At 43.7% G+C, this 26,742-nt stretch overlaps 1 protein-coding gene, 2 non-coding genes and 1 pseudogene across 3 annotated transcripts in view; all 4 read left to right on the top strand.

Annotated features, from left to right (window-relative positions):
- The window catches only part of DAPK2 (death associated protein kinase 2), a 124,477-nt gene extending 109,612 nt beyond the window's left edge, over window positions 1-14,865 (top strand). The window contains exons 5-11 of the mRNA XM_049784159.1: window positions 1,056-1,104; window positions 1,888-1,914; window positions 6,635-6,787; window positions 7,449-7,494; window positions 10,783-10,872; window positions 11,017-11,100; window positions 14,755-14,865. Coding sequence (XP_049640116.1) covers window positions 1,056-1,104; window positions 1,888-1,914; window positions 6,635-6,787; window positions 7,449-7,494; window positions 10,783-10,872; window positions 11,017-11,100; window positions 14,755-14,835 — 530 coding nt within the window. The 3' untranslated portion in view covers window positions 14,836-14,865. The remainder of the gene's footprint in view (window positions 1-1,055; window positions 1,105-1,887; window positions 1,915-6,634; window positions 6,788-7,448; window positions 7,495-10,782; window positions 10,873-11,016; window positions 11,101-14,754) is intronic.
- On the top strand, window positions 3,189-3,603 carry LOC126023910 (protein cornichon homolog 1-like; annotated as a pseudogene).
- On the top strand, window positions 3,999-4,188 carry LOC126033677 (U2 spliceosomal RNA). The gene has a single exon (XR_007504484.1). It is a non-coding gene; the product is annotated as a U2 spliceosomal RNA (small nuclear RNA).
- An 11,532-nt stretch (window positions 14,866-26,397) lies between the features above and the next one.
- Window positions 26,398-26,508, top strand: LOC126027239 (U6 spliceosomal RNA). Its single transcript, XR_007502231.1, has one exon. It is a non-coding gene; the product is annotated as a U6 spliceosomal RNA (small nuclear RNA).
- The last annotated feature ends 234 nt before the right edge of the window (window positions 26,509-26,742 follow it).

Here is a 26,742-nt window from a genome sequence, read left to right as displayed (position 1 = left end):
CTAGATTCTTGGCTCTCTGGGCCCTGTAGTGAGTATAAAATATCACACCTCCTCCCATTGCTTGGTCTCCAAGCATTTAATCCTCATTACCCTTCCCCAATAAAGTCTTCTTGGAGGAGACTGAGGTGGGCATATGTAGAGAGTTGGGCCACGCTCAATGGTGCTCAGGGCTCTTTCCTGGCTCTGCTGTCAGGAATCATACCTAATACTGTTTCCAGGACTATTGTGGTGCCAGGGTTCTAACTTGGTCTGGCTGTATGCTAGGCAAGCACCTTATCTCCACACTAACACATTAGACAATGATAGAAATATTTTCCTTCCACTCTGCACCTCCCTGATCACTACATCACAGCACCTGTTGCTGTCTATAGGATGACTCCAAATTTGATGTTCTCATCCACACCCAATGCCCTGTGACTTCCTGGATTTTATGCCCTGGAGTCCCTTAGGTATCACACACACTTTAGCAGCACTCAAAAACTTTCCTCCACACTTTAGATAGGAATGCCCAGACCAAGTACTCCCAAGCCTGCTTAGATCACACAGAGTGACATTACCAGCGCTCCCACCATGAGCCATCTGTGGAGATTCACAGAACAAATCTGAAGCTAAATGCTCTTGGCTCCAGTTTGGAACCCCCTATCCTGTGCAGACTGGATGACCCTCCTCCCACATCCAATCAGAATGCAGTCCTCTTTGCCTCTTCTGCATCACCTTTCAGTACTGGTTTCTGACAGAGCCCTAAAGCTGCCCTTGTCTCTGGGCCTACTTCCTCTTCAGTATCTTCCTTTCTCCTCCATCTCTCTGCCTTTGCTAGATTTTCCTTGTGCTGCCCTCTGCCTTATCCTCATGATGTCTTTGTAAAAGATTTCTATCAGACTAACACTCCTATAACATTCTTACATACAGAATTCTTAGATTCCATCTACTGCCCTAATTTTTTTTTTTACTTAGTGGGGATTCAAAATTCAAAATGGTGCCAATTGGCACCAATTCTCTATAATCATCTCTTTTTATGTCCATTCTCTTGACTCTTCAATATGGCGTTTTTTCAGCTCCGGAAATTGTGAACTATGAGCCCCTGGGATTAGAGGCAGACATGTGGTAAGTGGCATTGCATCTCCCACCCCCTGGTGGCCAGAAGTGGCATAGCCCCACCGTCCTGCTTCAGAGCAGAGGGCTCAGAGTCTATCTCTAGCTGACATCCTTTGACCGTGAAAAGTCTTTTCTCTATACGACTTTCTGGAGGACCTCTGGATACTCTGCATATTGCTGTACTCTGGTCTGGGAAACAAGAAGTAGATAGGCCTGGACCTGAGTTAGAACATGCTGAGGCAGAGAACAAAGTGGCATGAGACTGAAGGCCACCGTCTTCTCACAGATGGTCACCCTTTCCCACATGTTCAGCCCTGAGGCCTGCCATAGCCATGATGAAGAGAGTAGGAGCAGTGGCTTGTTCAGTAAGCTAACTAAATGAGCAAAGATGTGATGTTTTATGGTGCTATATGGTTCGGGACACCACAGTAAATAATTCTGCACAGATCAGCCTTGTTTTGTTCGAATGATACTTTAGTATTGGCTCAGTATCAACATGATCAGTTCTCTATGATCTCTCAGGAATTCTGTGATTAATGATCAGGATTCTCATTTTATGAGGAGAGTCTTAGATGATGAGGTACTTTCCTGAAGAAGTTTCATCTTAAACTCAGCCCCTCAGGTTGTGCCTTGAACTGAGGGCCTTCAGTGTATCCCCAGGCTGCTGCTAGGGATGGGGTTGGATTGGGGTGTATATGGAAGTAGAGGTAGAGGAACAGGGATTGCTTCTCTGAGATGCGGGTATGGGAAGAGAGCCAGGTGATCCTCACTTGACTGTTCTTTGTTTTGCAGGAGCATAGGCGTCATCACCTACATCCTGTGAGTACCACCTAAGCCTGCTTAGATCACACAAAGTGACATTCCCTGAGCTCCCACCATGAGCCAGCTGTGAAGATTCACAGGACAAACCTGAGGCTAAATACTCTTGGCTCCAGTTTGTAACCCTTATCATGTGCAGCCTGGGTCACCCTTCTCCCACATCCACCCTCTTCTCATCTTCTTCCCATAGCTAGTCACCCTCCTCCCACAGCTGTCATAGTCTTCCCACAGATCGACACCCTCCTTTCACAGCCATCAACCTTTTTTCTACCTCACCGAAACTGAGATCTGAACGTTGATTTTTTTTTTCCTCAGAAGTCTAGGGTCAACTTCAAGCTGTCTTGCCCTCCTTGATTCTTCCTCTTCTTTCTTTTTCCTTTCCTCATCTTTGCCCTGACCCTGACACTTTCTTCCCTCCTCTTCTTCCATAATTTCTCTTTTCTGTCCCGAAAGTAGTTAAGCCAAGGTGAGTGGGGTCCATGATTTCATCTCTGTGATCCTTAGCAGTTACATTAATTTCTGGGCTCTTCTTTCTCATCAGAAACATAAAAGCCTGTTCTTTGTGTGTTGAAGTTTACATGAGCCCATGTGAATACATTTCCTTATACTGCTTTGGCATACATGTTGTCAGTTTATACCTGATTATTCCATCAGAGTTTCCCAGTTGCTTTTCTTCACAGCACACAAAAGTGCCAACAAAGGTAGGGGACACCAGCTTGTGATTCTGTAGAAAGAGGAACCATATAAGAGTCTTTGTATTCAAACAGTGACAATAATAATAATAATGGAATAATAATAATCCTGGACTCAGGATTGCATGAAGCATTTATTTATAAAGTCACATCATTTAATGACACTTTCTTCACATAGATGATGGTCTTTGTGGGCTATACTGCAGAGCCCAGATGATCAGTGGGCTCTTCCATCTTGAGTCATGCCATCATACAGCAAAATTACATCGCCACATATTTTTCAAACTTATTTGTGCACTGCTGTGTTTAACCTTCACAACCATTCTGTGATGGAAAGTATCATCTTACATACCAGGAAACTGGAGTTCAGAGACCCTGGATAATTCCTTCATTCACACAGCCACTGAATGATGGAACAAGATCTCAACCTTAGGTCACAATATAAAAAATATTTCAGTGTGGCTGTGGCTGGGGGAAGTGAATGGTTTTACCTAGAGGGCCATGTGCTGTCTTTCTCCGCTGGCCCGGGTGCTGCTCGGTGCTCCTCCTACTGAGATATGGGGTTCATGTTCATGTTCCTTCTGCCATATGCTGGCTCTACTGCTCACCGTCACACTTACCTTTTTTGCCATCTGGCACATTATAGCATTTGATGAGCTGAAGACTAATTACAAGAATCCTGTAGACCAGTGTAATACCCTGAATCCTCTCTTACTGCCTAAGTACCTCATCCATGCTTTCTTCTGTGTCATGTTTCTTTGTACTGCAGAGTAGGCTCATACTGGATCTCAATATGCCCCTCTTGGCATATCATATATGTAGGTATATCAATAGACCAGTGATGACTGGCTCAGGACTCTTTGATCCAACAGCCATCATGAATGCAGCTATTTTAGCATATTGTCAGAAAGAAGGATGGTGCAAATTACTTTTTTACCTTCTAACATTTTTTTTTTACTACCTATATGGCATGATCTATGTTTTGATGAGCTCCTAGAACAACACACAGAAGAATCGGTCCAGTTCAGTGCATGCAAGTGGCCACAAAATGAAGGGATTCTATCCAGCAAGGTCCTGTTTCCAAAAGTAGCCTATGAAATCTGATCTTTAAAAAATGGCTCCTTGGGCCCAGAGAGATAGCACAGCGGTGTTTGCCTTGCAAGCAGCTGATCCAGGACCAAAGGTGGTTGGTTCGAATCCCGGTGTCCCATATGGTCCCCCGTGCCTGCCAGGAGCTATTTCTGAGCAGACAGCCAGGAGTAACCCCTGAGCACCACTGGGTGTGGTCCAAAAACCAAAAAAAAAAAAAAGGCTCCTTATTTTTTTAATGTTTCCACATTTTTGCCTGTGAAAAGGCTGTTTTTATGTTACACTTGTTAAAAATTTAAGTTGATCGCTTCTCGGCCTTTTGGCTAAGATCAAGTGTAGTATCTGTTCTTATCAGTTTAATATCTGATACGTCCTCTATCCGAGGACAATATATTAAATGGATTTTTGGAGCTGGGAGTCGGAAGAGGAGCTTGCTCCGTCGCTCCGCGCATCGACCCGGTATTGCAGTACTTCCGGGAACGGTGCACCCCCACCTCGGGGAAATAAGCTTGTTTTAAAAAAAGACTTCAGGGGCCGGGCGGTGGCGCTGGAGGTAAGGTGCCTGCCTTGCCTGCGCTAGCCTAGGACGGACCTCGGTTCGATTCCCCGGCGTCCCATATGGTCCCCCAAGAAGCCAGGAGCAACTTCTGAGCGCATAGCCAGGAGTAACCCCTGAGCGTCACAGGGTGTGGCCCAAAAACCAAAAAAAAAAAAAAATTAAGTTGAATTAATGTATAAATCAATATAAAATGATTACCTCTGGTTTTTTTTTTTTTTTTTTTGTGGTTTTTGGGTCACACCTGGCAGTGCTCAGGGGTTATTCCTGACTCCAGGCTCAGAAATTGCTCCTGGCAGGCACAGGGGACCATATGGGACGCCGGGATTCGAACCGATGACCTCCTGCATGAAAGGCAAATGCCTTACCTCCATGCTATCTTTCCGGCCCCACCTCTGGTTTTGATAGGTTTGAACTTGTACTCCTTAAGAACAGCTACAATCCTTTAAATGGTTACATTAGTAATTGTCCTTAGTTCATTGAAAGCTTTTGTTTATAGGAACTTGTAGGACTCATTTTGGTTTCATTGAAATGCTATCTAAATATAAATTAGCAGTTGGAGTTGGAGTGGCAGCACTGCAATAGGATGTCTGCCTTACACGTAGCTGCAGGTTCTATCCCTGGCATTCCATATGCCCGCCCCAAGCCAGGACTGATTTCTGAGCACAGAGCCCGGTGTAACCCCTGAATGCCATTGGGTGTGGTCCAAAAACTAACGAATAAATAAATATAAGTTACCAGTAGACACCAGGTGTTTCTGATGAACTGAAACTATACAGTTGACCTGTGAGAAACTTGATGAGTTTCCACATCTATCATAGTTATATATGGCTACATTTATAAAAATAAGAGTAGGGATTTTTTTTCTTCCCTTTGACTTGAATAGTATTCCTCTATATTGCATGAATGAGAAATTTTCAGTATTTTCATTAGAGTAATAGTCTTGTTTCAATTTTTAAGCATAAGATATAAAAATATTTGCTGAATTATTTGTGAAGAATGCATTTAACGTTATTTTAAATGTGTTTTAAATTTATAAGGCATTACATAAATTGGTTACTATACTGTTATACTGTTCTAGTTTGGTGGTAAATGTAGTCTTAAGAATTTGCAAGCAGGGCCCGAAGAGATAGCACAGTGGTGTTTGCCTTGCAAGCAGCCGATCCAGGACCAAAGGTGGTTGGTTCAAATCTCGGTGTCCCATATGGTCCCCCGTGCCTGCCAGGAGCTATTTCTGAGCAGATAGCCAGGAGTAACTCCTGAGCACCGCCGAGTGTGTCCCAAAAACCAAAAAAAAAAAAAAAAAAAAAAAAAAAAAGAAGAAGAAGAAGAAGAAGAATTTGCAAGCAAGAAACAAAAGAAAAAAAGAAAGAATTTGGAAGTACTTTAGGTTTTTGTTTTTGATTTTGGGGTCACATCCCACAGCACTCAGGGACTACTCCTGGCTCTACGCTCAGAAATTGCTCCCGGCAGGCTCAGGGGACCAAATGGGATGCTGGGATTTGAACCATCATCCTTCTGCATGCAAGGCAAACACCTTACTTCCATGCTATCTCTCCGCTACCTACTTTAGGTTTTTAAAACTGAATGAGAGAGAGCATTGTATAATCATCCTACTGTTCCTTTAGTGCAATACAGTAAAACTCTGAAATTAAAAAAAAAATTCTCAAGATGCCCTTCTGCCACTGTGCTAAGAAACTGGCATTGAGATAGTGGAGCCAAGGAGACTTTGGAGCAGTTAAATGTGATAAAGGGATAGAATAGAGTCAGGGGTCATGACCCCTGTACTGACAACTTGAGGATACTGGTGAGGAGATGACATCATTTCACAAAGGAAGAGAGCATGGGAAGAGGATAGATGCTAGACACAGCACAGAAACCTGGGAAATATATATCCCATAGGGTGTGATGAGGAGTGTGTGGATTCAAGATGATTGTGAATAAGGACCCTCCCCTGACAATGAGCCTTCTACGGACACACCCAGGTTTCAAACTTCAAACTACTTCCTCATCAAAGTTTAGACATTCTGGTTCCTTCTCTGAGTGCTGACAACTTCTCCCTTAAGACACATTGATGCAAATGCCAGCTCTCTGTACCACTGTCTTGTGTCCTACCCCAACCTTTGTCCACTTATAGTGTTTAGTTCTTCTGGAGATGATTAAAAACATGTTTGGAGTTTCTCTCAAGTCCTGTGAATACACCGTTATCCTGTCAGGTGCCCAGTAGGGCTCCATGAAGGGTGCAGACTTGGGTGCAGTTGGGCAGGCTGCTGGCAAGTTCCTTGGATAAGCAGGCCTTTGGGATCTTGCAGCCCCCCTTACACATTCATATTCCTTTTTCCATTTATACTCCCTCTGTCACATGTCCCCTTTCTGGTGTCAGCCTGAGTGGAGCATCCCCTTTCCTGGGAGACACGAAGCAAGAGACACTGTCAAACATCACAGCAGTGAGTTACAACTTTGATGAGGAATTTTTCAGCCAGACCAGTGAGTTGGCCAAGGACTTCATCCAGAAGCTGTTGGTGAAAGAAACACGGTAAGAGGACAGAGAAAGGACCTTCAGCTCCTCCCACTATCCTGTCCCCTCTCCCAGAGGTGCATCAGTTTGGCCCCCTGGACCCATGAATAGCTGACAGACAGCACTGATGGTATCTGATCCGATGGGGTGCTGAGTAGTGGGGATCAGCAGAGACTTGACCTTCATCTTTTTTTGTCAAGTTACTCTTTTGCTGCAAAATAGCAGGGTGTGTGTGTGTGTGTGTGTGTGTGTGTGTGTGTGTGTGTGTGTGTGTGTGTGTGTGTGTGTGTGTGTAAGTCAGCCTGAAGTTTTCTAATGCTTATTATCTTGTGCAGTTTGTCAGAGGCACCTGGATTTTAGATTTGACACAATAATTCAGATGAGAGTTGGGGGAGGTGAACTCAGAGACAATACCTAGTAGAAGGAAAGGAAATATGCTAATCTACCTCCTTTTCCAGCCCCAAGGGGAATTCCACAACTGAGATATCAAAGTGACAAATCCACAGGGAATGAAAGGGGTGTGCGGACTGAGTCTCTAGTGTGGGAATATAGTGTTTGCACCCTGACATCCTAGCAGGTGGCAGTGGCTGAGAGGTACAGTGGCATAGGTCTGCTGATGCCACATGCTCTGTCATTGGTCTCCAATTAACTTATTATTGTTTTTTGATCCCCATTGCAGGAAACGCCTCACCATCCAGGATGCCCTCAGACACCCCTGGATCATGGTAAGCACATGGTGCTGATCTTGTGGGAAAAGGCAGAACCCTGCTCTTTCACAAGGCAGCTGGTTGACTCTGTGTGTGTGTGTGTGTGTGTGTGTGTGTGTGTGTGTGTGAGAGAGAGAGAGAGAGAGAGAGAGAGAGAGAGAGAGATGAGAGAGAGAGAGAGAGAGAGAGAGAGATGGCATTTCTCTGGAGAGCTGTCAGGAGAAGGGCTCTGTGACTGGGAATTTATGCATAATATAGTCAGCTAGAATGACTTGCTGCCTGTGTTTCTTGGAAATTAGAAGAGTTAACATTTGACTAGCAGGGGGTAGTGATGGTGGCAGAGCTGGGGCCTCCTGTTCTTTGTAGGGTGAGCTGTGATGGAGAACACACTACAATGTTTATATGAGCTTCAGCATGGTAAGGAGAAGCCACCCCACTTTCCCGAAGGCAAGGTGGAAACTGTTCCAGCCCAGATAATGAGACTTTCCAGACCATTGTGGCATGGTTCATTTGGGAGAGGTCATAGAGTCCCCTGAGAATCCTTGAAAGTTCTTTTCTCAGATAAAGTGTCAGTCTGCATACGTGGAATGTTTTTATAGTGAGACATTTGTCCTAAACCACAAAATTTACCATTTAAAAGCATACAATTCAGTGGTTCTCTCTCTCTCTTTTTTTAATTCTATTCATAGTATTCTGCAACCACAGTCACTGGTTTCAGAACCTTTTCAGCAACCCCAACACTCTTCATACTCTGTCATATCTCTCCCATCCTCTGCCCACTTCTGCCTTTACCCTAGTCTTTTGTCTTTGGATTCTTTCAGTATTTTATTTTTATTATTAGTAACAGGGTATTTATTAGAGATTAGCTAACAAGAATCAATGGCACCATTAAATAACTAAAGGAATAAAATTTTGTTTCGTGTGTGTGTGTGTGTGTGTGTGTGTGTGTGTGTGTGTGTGTGTCACACGAGACAGTGCTCAGGGGTTATTCCTGGTCCCACACTCAGAAATTGCCCCTGGCAGGCAAGCACGGGGGACCATATGGGATGCTGGGATTCGAACCACCGTCCTTCTGCATGCAAGGCAAATGCCTTACCTCCATGCTATCTTTCCAACCCCTGAAATTTTGTTTTCTTATTTAAAATGAGGCTAACATGGGTGTACCTGCTCAGGCAGCCTTTGTCTCAGCAACAGGACAGACAGAAAATCAGGCTCCACTAGCCTCTCATCACTTCCTTCAAGCCTTTGAATTTCTTCATTAAGACAAAGGTAGAGGGGCTGGGAAGGTGGCGCTAGAGGTAAGGTGTCTGCCTTGCAAGCGCTAGCCAAGGAAGGACCCGCGGTTCGATCCCCCCGGTGTCCCATATGGTCCCCCCAAGCCAGGGGCAATTTCTGAGCGCATAGCCAGGAGTAATCCCTGAGCGTCAAACGGGTGTGGCCCAAAAACCAAAAAAAAAAAAAAAAAAAAACAAAGGTAGAGAAATCGAATGGAGATTCATAATAGGAATGTGGTTTTTGTTTGTTTTTTTGGTTTTTTTGGGCCACACACCCGGCAGTGCTCAGGGGTCACTCCTGGCTGTCTGCTCAGAAATAGCTCCTGGCAGGCACGGGGGACCATATGGGACACCGGGATTCGAACCAACCACCTTTGGTCCTGGATTGGCTGCTTGCAAGGCAAACGCCCCTGTACTATCTCTCCAGGCCCGTGGTTTTTTTTTTTTGTTTTTTTTTTTTAAGTTTAAAAGTTCTCCCAACTTTCTGAGAAACAATTGTCATATATCAACATACACATTTAGAGCATACTGCAGGATTTTTTTGTTTACGTATATTATGAATACTCACCACTACTCATTCTGCTTGCCATCAAATTTCTCACATAGAATATGAAATGAAAGAGAAAAAAATTCTCTTTGTCATGTTCACATTTAGTCTCTTAACTTTCTTTACATCACATAGCAGTGTTTCACCATTGGCTTTTTTTCTGTTAATGCAACATTTTCAGAGTTTGTGTGTTGTGATATGCAGCAGTCATTGTTGCTTCTTAGGACTAATCTTCTTGCATGTTGTTGACCACACACCATTTTGTTTGTTTCCATTTTGAGCCAAGGTGAATCAGTCTACTATGAACATGCATACAGAATGTTACATACTCAATTTGCAAACCTTTCAGAAGGTTTCCAGAAATTTCAAAATCTTTTTAATAAACAGGGTTGACTTTAAAGGGAAATAAATTTATCAAATCATTTACATTAGATATGCCCTGGGTACCTTTGTATATCAATTGTATCTCAAAACTATTTTGAAGGGGCCAGAAAGATAGTGTAGTGGGTAGGTAGTGTATTTACCTTGCAGTTCAATCTCTAGCATCCCATATCATCCCCTGAGCACCAGCAGGAGTGATTTCTGAGTTCAGAGCCAAGAGTAACTAACTTTTCATCATCACCAGGTGTGGCCTCGCTAAATAGCTACTTTAAAATAAAATAATTTTGGGATTTGGGGGGGATAGGCTTACATGGTAGTGCTTAGATGCAATTTTCACCTCAGTGCTTGAGGGACCATGAAGTGCTAAGGATTGAACCTGGGCATTCTGTATACTTAACTTGATCCATTGAGTTATCTCTCTAGCTCTAAAACAAAATATTGTAGAAGAGGGAATGGACAAGCCAGGCAGACAATAGTCATTTATCCCTATTCATTGGATAGTTGTAGATTAAATGCTTTACAGAGTCATGCACATTTCATTCTGATACCCCCACAAACACACACACACACACACACACACACACACATCACCATCTCCACATAATGGACAAGTATGCAGTGGTTGGAGAAAACCAATCCAGGCTTACTGTGAACTTATCGTTAAGTTGTGTCTTGTATATGAGGTGATGAGAGACATCTGTGCCTTCTGTCCTCTCATGGCCCTATTCCTACATTTCATCTTTGAGTGGGGTGCGAAGGCTTGACTGCCAACAAGTGTCTGGTTTGCTAAGCTTAGACTGATTAGGCAGGCACACAGGCAGCTATGCTGCTGTAAAATGACCCTCTTGGCAGGATCGTGGCTTCCCACTGCCCCCTCTCCCCATGGCTGGGCCTCTGTAGCACAGCCAGCCTGTGTCTAGAGATGATAATAATAGCTCAGGGGCACCAATGGCATATTCCAGACAGTTATTATCGTGTCCTTACTGCGAAGTTCCTCTGTGTGTCCTGTCCAGAAGGTAGGTGCTAGGATTGGACTCTGCAACTGGGTCTCTGCAGAGAGCGGGTGGTGGGTCTTCAACCGCCACACTCTGCTCTGTCTCACAGCCGGTGAACAATCAGCAAGCCATGGTACGCCGTGAGTCCGTGGTCAACCTAGAGAACTTCAAAAAGCAGTATGTGCGCCGGCGCTGGAAAGTAAGTGGTTGCAGAGGATGGGGACACATCGGGTCTATTCCCATACTAGGTGCGTTAGTGCTGGGAGGTGAGCCGGTGCAGCAGAGGAGGGCCACATGGGATCTGTGCACATTAGTTCTCATCTCAGTGTTTCTTCCTTCTAAGCTCTCCTTCAGCATCGTCTCACTGTGTAACCACCTCACCCGCTCCCTCATGAAGAAGGTGCATCTGAGACCCAGCGAGGACCTGGTATGTAAGATAGGAAGCCTTTTGGGGCACAAATCTGGGGTGGTCTGGAGATCAGCAAGAGGTCTGGTTGGGTGCAGCAGTTTGGAACTGTACTGCTTTGTTCTGCACAGTGATTCAAGAAGTTGTCTGTTGAGGGGCACTGGAGGGGGCTATGAGGAGTTCTGGGATGCTCAGAGGGTTGCCGGAAGGGAAACTCTGGGGATCTCAAATCCTTTCCCAAAAAAATGCTTTAAAAGGTCTGTTAGGACTATGGTCTGGCCCCAGGGCATGTGGCCTGCTGCCTGCTGTGAAAGCTTAGAGCCACTACAAATAAGTCAAAACTGACTCCTGGCAGGCCTTAAGTCTGCTGTGAATATAATGGGGCATTATATTCTGTTTTCTGCCCTTCTGTTTCTGCTTTGCTATAGACTGCCACTAAGAGTAATAATACAACTATATGCAGTGATCACTGTTTTATACACATTAAAAATAAGACATTTATACAAGTCCAGAAGAGTGTGGTTGCTGGATGCAGATGTGCCACTGATGAGCTGTGTGGCTGTGTGTCTTATCTTCTCTGTCCCCAGTTTTATCTTAGTGAACTACCAGCTATTCATTTACTGGGGACAGAGTCTTAGATCCTGGAATTCTGAGTGCTCAGGCCACTGCTAGAAGTTATGATTATTTCAGATCACCCCAGAGGGCCACAATATACAATGGCACTATTTAAGTGGGTGAAGGTAGTGACATGAACAGAGATCTCTACAGCTTTCTGAGTATATTGAGGACCCAAAGAGTGTCTGGTGTGCCAGAGAGATAGCATGGAGGTAAGACGTTTGCCTTGCATGTAGAAGGATGGTGGTTCGAATTCCGGCGTCTCATATGGTCCCCTGAGCCTGCTCGGAGCGATTTCTGAGCGTAGAGCCAGGAGTAGTCCCTGAGCACTGCCAGGTGTTACCCCCCCCCCAAAATAACAAAAAATAACAAAACAAACAAAAAAAAGAGTTTCTGGGGTAACTCAGGAAGGAGCTGGAAGGTGGCATCCTGAAGGAGATGGGGTAGCCCTGAACAGCCCAGCGCAGCTTGCCCACAGCTCTTTCTCCTTCCCCTAAACTCTTGTTTACACTTGTTCCTATATTTGACTTGAGGATTTATGGTTGCAGAGACATGAAACCATGTTGGAGCTTTGCTCAAACCATGTCCCTTCTCAGGCCACTTTGCTCTTTTTCTCTAGAGGAGACTGAATTCTCTTCCCCCCTGAAAACCCCCATTCCAGGGGACAGACTTGCCCTCAGCTTACCTTTGTATTTGTTGGCACTAACTCAGGCAGAAAAATTCCCAGTCAGCAGAACTTGAGTTATTTTTAGTGTTACGGTCAGACTTGGCCCAAGACATATTTTTTCTAAAATTGATTTTGACCTTGAGTTTCCAGCTGGCTTAGGACATAGGAAGGAAAGAAGGCACATGGGCAGGAGCCTGCCATTCAATATTGCTCAGTCCATGGTTAAAGAGGACCAGGGAACAATTGAAAATACAAAGTTCCTTCCCCATTTCTGTCCATAGTAACATTTTATATTCTTTTTTTTTTTTTTTTTTTTTTTGGTTTTTGGGCCACACCCAGTAACGCTCAGGGGTTACTCCTGGCTATGTGCTCAGAAGTTGCTCCTGGCTTGGGGGGACCATATGGGACACCGGGGGATCGAACCGCGGGTCCGTCCAAGGTTAGCGCAGGCAAGGCAGGCACCTTACCTTTAGCGCCACCGCCCGGCCCCCACATTTTATATTCTTAATAATATTGATTTGGCATATGGGTTGTCCTCAGAGATGCTGAGAAGGCCCAGAGGTCCTCCTCCCAATAATACTCAGCAACCAGACTGGGAGCTAAAAGCAAGGATATGAGAATGTGGTGATATTCAGGTCCTGCAAAATTGGGGATATCCAGGCTAACCCAGGGGTTCTGCCACACAAGGTAATGCTCAAGAGGCTATGTAGTGCTGAGGATTTGAAGCCAGGCAATGCATGTACCCCTAACTGCTATACTGTTCCTGGCCCTGTGAAAACCTCCTAATGTAGTCATCTGGTCCAGATAGTACAGGAATGAAGGCATATGTCTTGGATATGGACTACCCAGATTCAATCCCTGGTTTCATGTGGTCCCCCCCTGAGAACCACTGGCTGTGACCCTGAGGCCTCAGTACCCTCAGGTGGCTTGTAGATTCCCTATACTGCATAGTCTGAGCATCTCATCTCTGGGCCCTTACTGAATCCCTGACATCCATGGGTTGAGAATTTCTGGGACACCTGAGCCTCCTGAGCATCAGACACAGCACTATCAGCCTTATTGTATCACTTTGCAAGGATGGAAAAAACCTGGGGTCCCTGAGAGCTGCTGTACGGTTTTCCCAGAGAGTCTTCCTTTGAAAAAAATCATCTTTTTGTTTAGAAGTCTTTAAAGTCAATTTTGTGAAAATGTGTGTGTGTGTGTGTGTGTGTGTGTAACTCAAATGTTTCTAAATCAGTACTTTTATTTATTTGCTTGCTTAGGTTTTGAGGCCATACCTACCAGTGCTCAGGGCTTACTCCTGGCTCTGTGCTTAAGCATCACTCCTGGCAGGGCTTGGGGGACCGTATGAGGTACTGGGGATTGAACACAGGTCAACTGCATACAAAGCAACTATTTGACCTGCTGTCCTATCTCTGGCCCATAAATCAATACATTTAAAAGAAATTTTCTGATCTGAAAGTGCCCTGAAGAAAAAGGTCCTCTAAGCTCCAGAGACATTTCCTTGGCTCAGGTTCAGCTCACTGAAACCCACTGGGCTGCAGTTCTCTCTTCTATTTCATAAAAATGCTCTACTGAGGCTGAAAGTAAGTCACTTGCCTTGCACACAGCTGCAGTGTTTTGCAACCCTGGTTCAAATAACTGCCATCATTCCTAAGCACAGCCAGGGGTTTCTTTTGAGTACAGACCAAGAATAGCCCATGCGCACCACCAGGTATGACCCAAAGCCCAACAACACCCACCCACCCCCATACATTACAGAAGCTATTTCTTATAGAAAGTGTAGGACAAAAGGCCAGGAGATGATCCAAAGGCTGGAGTATGCACTTTGCATGCAAGAGTCCCAGGTTCCATTCCCATATCATATGGACTCCCCATGTACCACTGGGTCTTCTATGACATGATTTGTTTAAAAGAAGATTCTGCTAGTGATAAAAGAGATTAATATATATATGGCTGTCAGAGTTTGGCAATTTCCTATGGCCCACTACCCCCTTCCTCCATTTTGTCCTGCTGAATTCAGGCAAAAACATCAACCCATAAACCACCTAGCAGGTAGTGTAGATTATGTGGCAACCACAAAGAACACCAGACATCATGTTCATGGTTATAATTTGGCCTCTCTCATGCTGTTTTTTTTTAGTGGCTCTTTCTGATCTCCTTTGTTTTGGAAAAGATTGGGTCCAACCTATGTCTGCCTCCTTCTGCCTCACCCCTATCCTCAATAGTAATGAGTTCTGGATACAACCCTGGCTTGACCCTCCACACCCACTTCCTTGGCCTGGGGACCTGCCAACACACATTGCTCAGCACTTTCTCTGTCTGGCCTCTCAGCCCCCTTGTAGCATTTCTTGTGTGTGTGTGTTTGTTTTTTGTTTTTTTTTTTTTTGCAGAGAAATTGTGAGAGTGACACGGAGGAGGAGATTGCCAAGAGGAAAGCATTGCACCCTCGCAGAAGGAGCAGCACCTCCTAATGGATCAGATTCATGTGGCCTCAGGGAGTCAGGCCCATGGGTTTTCCACCCTGTAGACTCTTGTCTCTACTGTCATCAGCACCTGTGCATCTGTGTGCCATCACACTGTGACAAGAGAGTAGGCATCAGGATTCCGTGGACATGGTTGGGAACCTGGAGCCCCTGGGCACAGTGACTGCTCAGGGAAGGCCTTCCAACAGCTCTTGACTTTTCCACAAAGTGGCCTTCTGCTGTCTGCCAATCTCAGAACCCCAAGGGAATGGATGTTGAGGAACGTTGGCAGGGAAAAGGTCATTGCTGGTGGTTTCTCATGAGCTGTGCAAGTTCTGGAGCAGCCTGCTCAAAAGTGATCCCAGGGGGACCAAGAGATAGCATAGCAGTAGGGCATTTGCCTTTCATGCAGCCAACCCAGGACATACCCAGGTTCGAGTCCCAGTATTCCATACGGTCCCCCAAGCCTGCCAGGAGCAATTTATGAGCACAGAGCCAAGAAATAACCCCTGAGTTCTGCAGTACTCGAAACCAAAACTAAAATAAATATAAATAAATCAAAATAAAAATAATTTTTAAAAAAGTGACCTCAGGAAGCAAGGGTCTTCCCTGAGGGTGACAGAGCATAGGGGTGAAGTGACTTAGTGTGAAGGACCAATCCTGTGACCTCCCAGATTCCATATGGAGTTGGTATGTCAGGCTGAGTGATACATTAAACCTTCAGAAATAGCCCAGTGCCAGCCCACTGTGTTGTCTTTTTTCAATTTTATTAAACTTCTGGTTCACCTAGGGTTATCTAGTTTGTTTCTTTTTCTTTCTTTTTTTTTTTTTGGTTTTTGGGCCACACCCGGTAACGCTCAGGGGTTACTCCTGGCTATGCACTCAGAAGTTGCTCCTGGCTTGGGGGACCATATGGGACATCCAGGGGATCGAACTGTGGTCCCGTCCAAGGCTAGCGCAGGCAAGGCAGACACCTGACCTCTTGCGCCACCGCCCGGCCCCCCTAGTTTGTTCTTAACTCAAGCCTTTTGTATGGAGCCGTACCCAAAGGTGCTAGGTTGGTCATCCCCCTCAGATGGCAGCACTGAGCTACCCTCACTGATCCAGAGCACCTCCGTCTTCAACCTTACAAAGATCTGTGTGGGCCCGGAAGATAGGCACAGCGGCATTTGCCTTGCAAGCAGCCGATCGAGGGACAAAAGGTGGTTGGTTCGACTTCCCAGTATCCCATACGGTCCCCTGTGCCTGCAGGAGCTATTTCTGAGCAGCCAGCCAGGAGAAACCCTTGAGCACTGCCGGGTGTGGCAAAAAAAAAAAAAAAAAATCTGTGGTGACCTGGGAAAACCAGCCAAGAACCAGAGATTCCATCTCCCACAGCCACAAGCCAGTCAACCCACCAGGACAGACTGGGTAGATGGCTTCCAACTTTGCTCCTATTGAAGTGCTAAGCTTGGGAGCACTAGAGAATGATAGACTTTTGAGAAGGGGGTCTTTAAAGCAGTGACCAAGGTGATGTGAAATCATGTATGGCATTATTCAGTCAGAAGATGAGGACCACAGGAGAGACTTGGAAGACATGGCCTGAAAGTACTGGCTGAAAAGTGCTAAGAACATTGTGTCTCCTCAGCCTCACACTCCATCTTTAGACCTTGGTCAAAAATAAATTTCTGTCTTTAATTCATCTGGTCCGTACTTCTCTCTTTTCTCTCAGTCTTTCTCTGTCTCTCTTCTTCTCTAACTCTCTTTATCTCTTCTCTCTACTTTTTTCCTTTCTTCTCTCTCTGTTCTCTCTTTCTATCTCTCTCTGTCTTTCTCTCTCCCTCTCAAGGTGGTTCTAGAAAATGAATATAAGCGCCAATGTACCCACAGCAGGAATCAGCAGTGGCAGGGGTGGTTTTTCAATGTGCAATGAATGAAGAAGTGCAAGGACGTTCCCACAGAATGGGGAGTGACGGGAGAAGAAATGGATTGTGGGAACCTACTAACATAGAAATCTGAGCCCTGCTTCCCAAAACAAAAACATGGTTTAGTTAGGAAGTCAGAATAAAAAGGGTCCTCATAAGATGCTTATACTGACAAGAACATGGAGGAATAGTAGAGAGAAGGGAGAAGAGTTTAACATGGTAAGTGAGGAAAATGAGCAAAAGAAGGGACCAGGACCTCTTTCTCAGTCTCATGTCAGGGAGTGGACCATGCTGCCTCATGGAACAGAAAAAACCCGTCTACTTTCAGAAAAAGCTTCCAGGAGGGCAGAGAGATAGGTTTAGGAGTCTGACTTGCATGCAGTCAACTTAAATATTTTTTACTAGCAATAATGATTTTTATGCCCATAATTCTAACACCACACCTATTAACCAGTCCATAAATCTCCCTTTCCAAACCCAGTTTGATTCTTGGTACCAAATATGATCCTCAAGTACTTCTAGGACCGCTCTCTGAGCACAGATCCAGGAGTAACCTCTGAGCACAATTGGCATGTCCCACAAACAAATAAATAAACAAAACAAAGAAACTAATATTCAAGAAATCTTCCAACCAGAAAATGTGTGTCATTGCAAGTTTGTAGAGGAAAGCTGTAGATTATAGGGAAGTAGCTGTCAAAGACAACTGGATTCCCTGTTCTCCAGCAGAACTGTCACCCTACCTTACTCCAGCTGAACACTGCAGTGTAACCAGGGTTCCTCAAGCCAGAAGGGGCTCTTAGCCATGAATTACATAAGTTTACTATGCATGGTTCTGGAATTCAACTGGAGATACTAAGAGTGAAGTATGGCTAAAGGAAGGGGACTGTCTTTTACCTCCTGTTAGCACTGGATCAGGGAGAAGCACTCCATAATGTTGTGTGATTCATGGGTTAGTCTTTCAGTATTGACCTGACCCAACTGCTTCACTTTACTGGAAAGGAGAGAGACGAAGTGCCCATCTCTGCACCGCACAGCAAATTGGTGAGTGTTTGATGAAAGGCCTATGACTTTTTGTTCAGCTTATAAACTGTAAAAGCCCTTTCAGAAAATGGGTAAAACTTTAGCTTTGCCTCATCTAGACCAGCTTTTCATCTGTGCAGTACTATTTATTCCCTGCCTTCTCCATCATCTCTCTGATGTGGAAGCAATGATGCTTTGCTTCTGTCCATGTGCTCACAGTAAAAGGACACTGCTTTTGGATGAAGCAGTTTAATCACTTTCCTTCATCAGCTCCACCGCTCTCAGAAATTGGTATTTGCCATCCCCCTGATGTACCATAGTAGATACAAGAGCTCGGCAGGCCAACAGGACAAATAGGCTTCAGGTTAAGGGTCCATATTCTATAATTCTGGTGATCCAGGTATCCATTTCTTTCCCAGGCTGCCCTTCTCAGCCTTCTTATGTTTTTTAAATTTTTTATGTAAAACACTGGTTACGAGGTTGTTCATAAAACAGTTGCTTTTTTCCCACAGATAAAGTTGTTCAAGATTGAGTTACAATCACACAATGCACAACAACTTTTACTAGTGCACATTCTCAATGTCCCCACTTTCCCTCTCACCCTCCCCATGTCTTACCATTACTGTCTCTCCCAGCCTTCTTTTTCAGCTTCAAGAGGGGCCCTGCTGACTGACTTCCCTAAGACCAGCTCTCTGCAGGTCAGACAGCACCTACAGTCTTTTTTTCCTTGTTTCCAGAATCTCCTGAGAAGTAGAACACCAGGCCATGGGCCAAGGTGCTTTTTGAGGAGATACAACCTATTAGTCTTTGATACCTTGCAGCCAGAGCCAGGTGCTTCCACATAGGACTCAGCTCTTTGTAGCCTCTGTTAGCAGAAGGTGGTACTTGAGTGTGAGTATGAGAGGGGCCACTGGCTTAAGGAGTCCTGGTGTGCTCAATTCATTATAGATGGATGCATTGGCTCAGCTGACTCTTTGAGTTCAAAAGTGTCCATAGGGTCTACTACAGAGTAAAACAGAGTATTTCCAGGGTCCACTATAAAGTAAAATGGAGCATTTCCAGTGATAAAAAAAAAGCTGCATTACATGAAAATGCAAATTTCTAGTGGCCCCTGGAAGCCCTGCTCCAGAGGGTTTGCCCATGTGTTTATAGGATGCAGCATGAATATTTCATAAATTCAGACAATATTTTAGTTTAGTGAGTTTTAATGTCAGTATCGCTGGTTTTTCTTGAACTTGAGCAGCATTTGCCTTTTCTACACATATATTTACTCGGAGATCTCTTTTTTAGAAGCAAATGAAATGAAGCAAACATCACATCTATATAAAAGTCAAGCCTTGTTCCCCAAAGACAATCAAAATAGGTAGATGTGGGGCCAGAGAAATAGCATGGAGGTAAGGTGTTTGCCTTGCATGCAGAAGGTCGGTTATTCGAATCCCGGCATCCTATGGTCCCCTGAGCTGCCAGGAGTGATTTCTGAGCATAGAGCCAGGAGTAACTCCTGAGCGCTGCAAGGTGTGACCAAAAAAAAAAAAATAGGTACATGGTTAAAAGGTACACTGAGGGAATGAGCTAGTGCAAAGAATTTTATCTGGGCACAGGCTGGTTGTAATTTCTTTTGTTTTTGTTGTTTGTTGGTTTTTGGTTTTTGGGCCACACCCGGCATGCTCAGGGGTGACTCTGGCTGTCTGCTCAGAAATAGCTCCTGGCAGGCATGGGGGACCATATGGGACACCGGATTCGAACAACCACCTTTGGTCCTGGATTGGCTGCTTGTAAGGCAAAAGGCCACTGTGCTATCTCCCGGGCCCTGGTTGTAATTTCTTTCCATTGAATTTTCAGTTTGATATCGCATAGGAGTTAGACACTCTTTCTGTTCACTATTGCTGCACCCACTAAATAATATCTTCCTTGGTGGTCTAGTGAGAGGATCCCAGTCTAGCAAACTTTAATAAATATAGATATTGAAACCATTGAACAGCTAGAAACGATGGTTAACTGATGCTTCAAAAAAATGCAGAAGCACAATTAGACCTAGAAATTAGTAGTTGCTACATTATTTACTCTCTTTCCCACTAATTCTTTTTCTCTTTTATACATCCATTAGCAAGTTAGATTGAGAACTGAAGTACATAAGATTAAAGTGACTTTTATCTGTTGAATAAAATGTATTATGTTCTCAATTTTTCAATCTGAACATCATTTGATTATGGTATCTAGGGAGAAAAAGATTTTGGATACTTCCTCAAAAGTCATCCACCTTGTGAGGAAGGAGAAAAGTGAAAAAAAAATAATAAATATAACCACTATTATATTTTGGGCACACCAAGTAGTGCTCAAGGCTATCCTGACTTATTGCTCAGGAATGACTACTAAAGGAGCTCAAGAGACCATATGGGGTGCTAGGGGTGAAATCTCACTGGCCACCATATAAGGCAAGTACTCTACCCTCTGTACTATCTTAAAATCTGTTATGCCACTGGATTCTTCCTATGCATTTCATTTAATCCTCTTCACAATTTAAGTAAATGCATGTAAGAACACCATGCACACAGATGAGGAGATGGACACTACATCATTGCACCCATTTTCCTGCAAGCATGGTTCCAAAACAAAACAAAAAAAACAAACAACATTAAAAAAAGAAAGGAAGTAAAGTTAAAAAAAAATCTACTCCATGGTCACAGGTAGTTGGGTAGTCAGACTTCAGTGAGTATCAAATTATTCTCTGGGTTTCTCTATATCCATTACTAAATGGTGAGTTTTTCACTTTCTCTGGGTTGGGGTTTTCCTTGCCATAATCAGAGGTCACCTGAGAGGACAGCTGAGCCATCACTGGCCCCCATTATTTTCATTTTTAAAAGGGATGCAGAGGTGGGTGAAAAAGTATGTAGGCTGCTCCTATTCTCCTAGCTTGGCTTCTCTCTGCATTTGCTTCCACACTAGGGTTTGTGGAGAGCTTGAAACAACTAAAATGAATCTTCCAAGCTCTGCACTGGCACATCCATATACCTTTGTGTTTAAGCCAAGAAACTGAACAAGGTTTGAAAAATCCATCTGGGTCATGTGATTTGCTGATACATGAATGGATCTGGAAAGTATTATGCTGAGTGAAATGAGTCAAAGAGAGAGGGAAAAAGTCAGGACAAACTCACTCATATGAAAGATATAGAGAAATATATTAGGGGAATAAGGAATACCCAAAGGCAATTGAGAAGAATAGAAGGTGGTCCTTGGTAGAAAGTTGGCCACTGTGTGTGTGGTGGGGGGATCACTATAAAAATTATATATAGAGAGATGGTCACTCTGGACTATGATTGGGTGCTAAGAGGACGTAAAGTGATATGCATGATGCCCTATTCATAATGGCAAACCACAGAGCCTAAAAAGAAAATAGGAAAAAGAAAATAAGTGCCTGAGGACCGGAGGTATAGCACAGCAGGTTAGGTCTTTGCCTTGTATGCGGTAAAAACCCAGATTCAATGCCCAGCATTCCATATGGTCCCCCAAGCTGTCAGGAGAAGTGATTTTTGAGCACAGATCGAGGAGTAAAACCTTTGCACGCTGCCAGGTATGGGCCAAAAGCCTAAAAAAGAGGAGGAGGAGGAATGGTGGATAGAAGTGGACACTAGGGAAGGGGATGGGTGTTGGATCATTGTATGGCTAAAACTCAACTGCTTTGTTACTCATAGTGTCAATTACAAACAAAACAAAGAAAAAAAAAAAAAGAAAAATCCTCTGGGCCTTTTCTTTGCTCTTTTCTGTCCACCCAGAGAGTGGAACTGCATTTGGGTTTCATGGTCTCATTTTAAAGTGAGAAAGGTGATCTCATACTTTTCCTCAATTCCTTATTCCTGTTCTTGTTTTTATTTCACCAGAGTACATAGATTTGGGCTGTTTACTTTCAGCTACTGGATATTGACCTTGCCATACAGCCTTTTAGGATCTTGATTTTCTCACTTGTGAAATAAGTGGCAATTCTATTGATAATAATATCAAAAGTGCCTCATGGAGAACAATTATTTTATAGGTACTCAGTTCCAATGGTGCTAAGCCTAGTCTGTCAGTGATCAGGTCCAGAGGTTCTCAAAGATGTTTGAGGAGATCATTTTGTAGTCATAAGTCCTTTACCTTCCTTCCTTCTTCTTTCTTTCTTTCTTCTCTTCTTTCTTTCTTTCTTACTTCTTCTTCTTTCTTCTTCTTATCTTTCTTTCATTCTTCTTTCTTTTTTCTTTCTTTCTTCTTTTTTTCTTTTTCTTCTTTCTTTCTTTCTTTCTTTCTTTCTTTCTTTCTTTTCTTCTCTTCTTTCTTCTTTCTTTCTTTCTTTCTTTCTTTCTCTCTCTCTCTTCTTTCTTCTTTCTTTCTTTCTTTCTTTTTCTTTCTTTCTTTCTCTCTCTCTTCTTTCTTTCTTTCTTTTCTTTCTTTCTTTCTTCTTTCTTTTTCTTCTTTCTTTCTTTCTTTCTTTCTTTCTTCTCTTTCTTTCTTTCTTCTTTTCTTTCTCTTCTTTCTCTTCTTTCTTTCTCTCTCTCTCTTCTCTCATCTCTCTCTCTCTCTCTCTCTCTCTCTCTCTCTCTCTCTCTCTCTCTCTCTCTCTCTCTCTCTCTCTCCCCTTTGGACCACACCAAAAGTGCTTAGAGGTTACCCCTAGGTCTGTCCTCAAAAATCACTCCTGCAGGCTCTAGGGACCATATGGGATACCAGGGATTGAATCTGGGTTGTGGCCACATACAAGGCAAATGCCATTTTCTCACTGTTTCAGAATAATAAACCCCTGGTCAAGGAGCCAACAGAGATTGTGAGGCTCCTCTATGGCTGAACTTAGCCATCATCTCTGTCTCTTCCTTTTTCGTGTTTTTGTTCTAATTTCTTCTCAGAGCGACCTCAGTCAGACAGGGTGAGGATCACATTTTGCCTTTTCCCCCCTTCATTACTGCCACACAGAGGCAATGTGTCTCAAATAGAATCCTGATCTCCAGTGTCCACATATTCATTATTTGGATTGTGAAAAGGTGATGGAACCCCAAAAGTTCTTCCTCTAAGAATTTGCCAAGTGTCCTTTTCCTGTCCCCTTTCAGAACAGGGAACCAGAAAGCAGGACTGGGATTGTGTGCTGTTTTCTCAGAAGAACCTGTGTGTGCTCAGAAAGCATTGCTAGAATGAGTGTGTGGATGGGTCCTTGGTTGATCTACAAAGCCTGGGAGAGCTGCAGGATCTCCGATGGGCCCATAGAGGCCTCAGAACTTGGCTCAGGTAGCCTCTTCTTCTGGCAGACCCTTATCAGACAGAAGCTCATTTCCATGCCTTATAATTGCTGGGCACAAGGAACCAAAGCACTCATAATCTACTGGGTGCACAAACAAGGGAAGAAAAAGGGCCAAAAGGAATGCTACTATAGACTCTGGTCATTGCTAATCCTCCTGATGGGCCTTGAGGAGTGGTAAGAGGACTTTTGGTGGGTAAACTTTGCTGAGATAGAAGAAACAGTTCAGTTTAGCGATTCAGTTGTTTATCCTCAGTCTTCACAACTTGTCAAATAAATGCAAGTAATATTGAGTAGGTTGGGGGAGTATTTTTAGACTTGGACCACATCTGGCCCTGCTCAGGGGCTAACTTCTGACTCTATGCTTAGAGATAACCCTGGGTAGAACTGGGGGACCATAAGTAGTACCAGAGATCAGACTCAATATCAACCACACACAAAAGACTAGTGCGTGTCTTACTCCTGTAGTCTCTGTCCTATGACTGCTTTTCCCCTGGGTGTTGCACTAGCAGTTCTATCTTTTTTTGCTTCTTGTGACTATTGGGATACTGCTCCAGGTCAGACACCCCAGATGATCCTGTCAGAGACCCAGAGATAACCTGTGGCATTGAAAGAGGTGGTTAAGGTCAGACTTAGAAGATAGATCTACCTCTGGGCAAGTTCTTTGCAGGTGTGTGTGTGTGTGTGTCCTTCTCTGTATGTACATTTGTGTGTGTTCATTTAGTGTGTTTGCATGTTTATGTATGTGTGTATGCATGGAGGTACATGCATCACTAGATGTGTGAGTTTTCTGTGTATACTTGTCTGCTCTTGTTTTTTGTGTGTGCACTTGACTGTGTTTCAGTGCATGTGGGAGTGTGTCTCCATGTGGCTGGTGTCTGAGTATTATGCAAAGGTCTCCTGAGCCCAAGCAGTGCAGCATCTGTCTTGCTGCCACTGGTATTGAGAGGTTCCTGTCATTCCAGGGCCAGGACTGAGGACTGTCACATTGCTGAGTCATGTTGCTGCAGCTCTCTGTGTCCACAGTGGGAAGGATCTACTTTCACACACCCAGGAGGATAATTGCAGACAGGCTGGCTGACCCTGTGCTCTTTCAGAAGGCCATGACCTCCTCCAGCAGCAGGAAGGAGCAGAAATGAGAATGTTTAAATAGTGTCAGAGGTTGGCAGAAGGCTAGCAAAGGCCTGGCTGCTCCCCCTGCTGAGTGTCCAGGCTCATTCTTTCAGGCCATTCCAATAAGCAGGAAGCTGGCTTGGAGGAGGTGGATGGACAGATGAACTGGCAGCGTTCCTTGGGTGGGGCAGTTGATAGGTTCTCTTATGATTCAAGCCACAGAGTTCACCAGACACTTACGGTCAAGGTTAGTTTTGCTGTGTGAACCCAAAACTCTAAAAATCTTCTCTATCCAAACTAACTAGCCTGCTAATAAAAAGCATGGGTGGCTATCTATATTTCTTCTTTGAAGAAGTTTCTGTCCATCTCTTGGGCCAAGTTTTTGATGCGCTTGGATTTATTTTTCTTGTTTAGCTCTACCCGTGCCTTATATAGCTTAAATTCTATCAATAACTATACAATAACAATCTCTGATCATATGGGTATTTGCATGGCTATCTTGGTCTGGACACTAAGGGAATTCTCTGGGTCCCTCGGGAAAGTGGATGTATTGGAGTTGAAGGACTAAGAATAACAGAGCCACACTCAGGAGTGATGGTGAATCTGCATTCCGGTTTATTGAAGATTATAAGCAAGATTTTTTCAAGTCATGATTTTTTGTGGATTGTTTAAAAAAAGCTCACATTTGTTTCTTTGCAGAGTCAAACAAATTTTTCTTGTTAAAGCTTTATCAGTGCACACTGTTTGATCTATAAAGTTCTTCAAAATAATTCACATGCCTAAAAGGTGGGTTACAAACCTACTAAAACACAAACTTCAGTCAAGAGACATAGAAGAGGGGCCAGAGAGATAGCATGGAGGTAAAACGTTTGCCCTTCATGCAGAAGGACGGTGGTTTGAATCCCGGCGTCTCATATGGTCCCCTGTGCCTGCCAGGGGTGATTTCTGAGCATAGAGTCAGGGGTAACCCCTGAGCGCTGCTGGGTGTGACCCCAAAAAACAAAACAAAAAGAGACAGAGAAGAGTTCTTGTTTGAACCCAGAGCCTTCCCTGGGATTAAAAGAGGGCAAATTTTAACATCTCAAAAATTTTCTGGGCCCGGAGAGATAGCACAGTGGCGTTTGCCTTGCAAGCAGCCGATCCAGGACCAAAGGTGGTTGGTTCGAATCCTGGTGTCCCATATGGTCCCCCGTGCCTGCCAGGAGCTATTTCTGAGCAGATAGCCAGGAGTAACCCCTGAGCACCGCCGGGTGTGGCCCAAAAACCAAAAAAAAAAAAAATTTTTTTTTCCTTTTAGTCCAAACCCTGTGTGTCAATTATGATGTAAAATAAAACATTAGGAAGATGCCATGTTTTTCTACCAAGGTTCCTTTCATCTAAGGGAACAGGCTTTTTGCTTTTAGGGCTTTCACAGATAACCAACTTCTGAAGTCTCTTCTAAAGTCTGACTGAAAAGCAGGTTTTACTAAAAATGGGTAAAATCTGACTAAAATTACAAGCTTAATTAAAGTGGGGGCAAATCTTTACCTGGGAAAAGCTATCCTAACAACCTATTGTTTCTTCCAGGCCAAACCTTGTATGATATTGTGGAGGTGAAAGATTAGTAAGTCACTATAAGTTTTGTCCCCAAAACAAACATTTCTTTCATCTGAGAGGGCAGGTGGCAGAGCAATAAAGCATAAGACATTCTATCAATAAGTATCTAACTGTATTGAACAAACTAAATACCTGTTAGTTATTTCAGCTTCAATATATTTCTTTTTGATTCTAAGTTTTCCAAGTAAAGAGGTAAATGCTCAAATATATACATACTTAGTACAGCAGAAGGGAGATTCATATTTAGGCCAAATAAAATGTTTACAACTATCAATAAGCTAAGCTTGAGAAAATACCACAATCACTTATCAGGGAAGCAATCTCTATTTGAGATCTGGTCTCAGTTAGCCATGCTGGGGGGCGGGGAGTCCACAGTAAGCCCACTGGCTTTAGCCTGCTCCCCCCCAAACCTTGGCTTGTGACAGGTATTAGGTGAACAGTTTCTTCCAATTTTGATTTTTATTCTGGTCCCATTTCCTTTGAGATGAAGAAGTTTCTTAAGAGATTAAGAAGTAGTTTCACTGGTTTGTTCCGGTGTTTCAGCCTTAAAGATGTCTTTAGCTTCATTGTCATGGATGGTTCTTCCTACATTTTCCTCTATTTATCTTATGGTTTCAGGTCTAATATCAAGGTCTTTAATTCATTTTGGCTTTACTTTTGTACATGGTGTTAAAAATAGTTCTCTCTTCAGCAGCACATATACTAAAAAAATTTGGAACGATACAGAGAAGATTAGCATGGCCCCTGTGCAAGGATGACATGCAAATTCATGAAGCATTCCATATTTTTTCCAAAAAAAAAAAAATTTCAAGTTCAGTTTTTTTCAGGTAGATGACCAGTTTTTCGACACCACTTGTTGAAGAGGCTTTTCCTTGTTCTACTTCATGTTTATTGCTCTTTTATCAAATATTAATTGAATATATACCTGAGGACTAAGATATTGAAGTTTATTCCATGATCTGAGGATCTGTCTTTGTTCCAATACTATTCTGCTTTCATTATATCACACTATAGTACAGTTTG

The sequence above is a fragment of the Suncus etruscus genome, chromosome 1 (genome assembly GCF_024139225.1).
Source record: "Suncus etruscus isolate mSunEtr1 chromosome 1, mSunEtr1.pri.cur, whole genome shotgun sequence".
NCBI classification, from domain to species: Eukaryota; Metazoa; Chordata; class Mammalia; order Eulipotyphla; family Soricidae; genus Suncus; species Suncus etruscus.
This window is presented reverse-complemented; position numbering and strand designations above follow the sequence as displayed.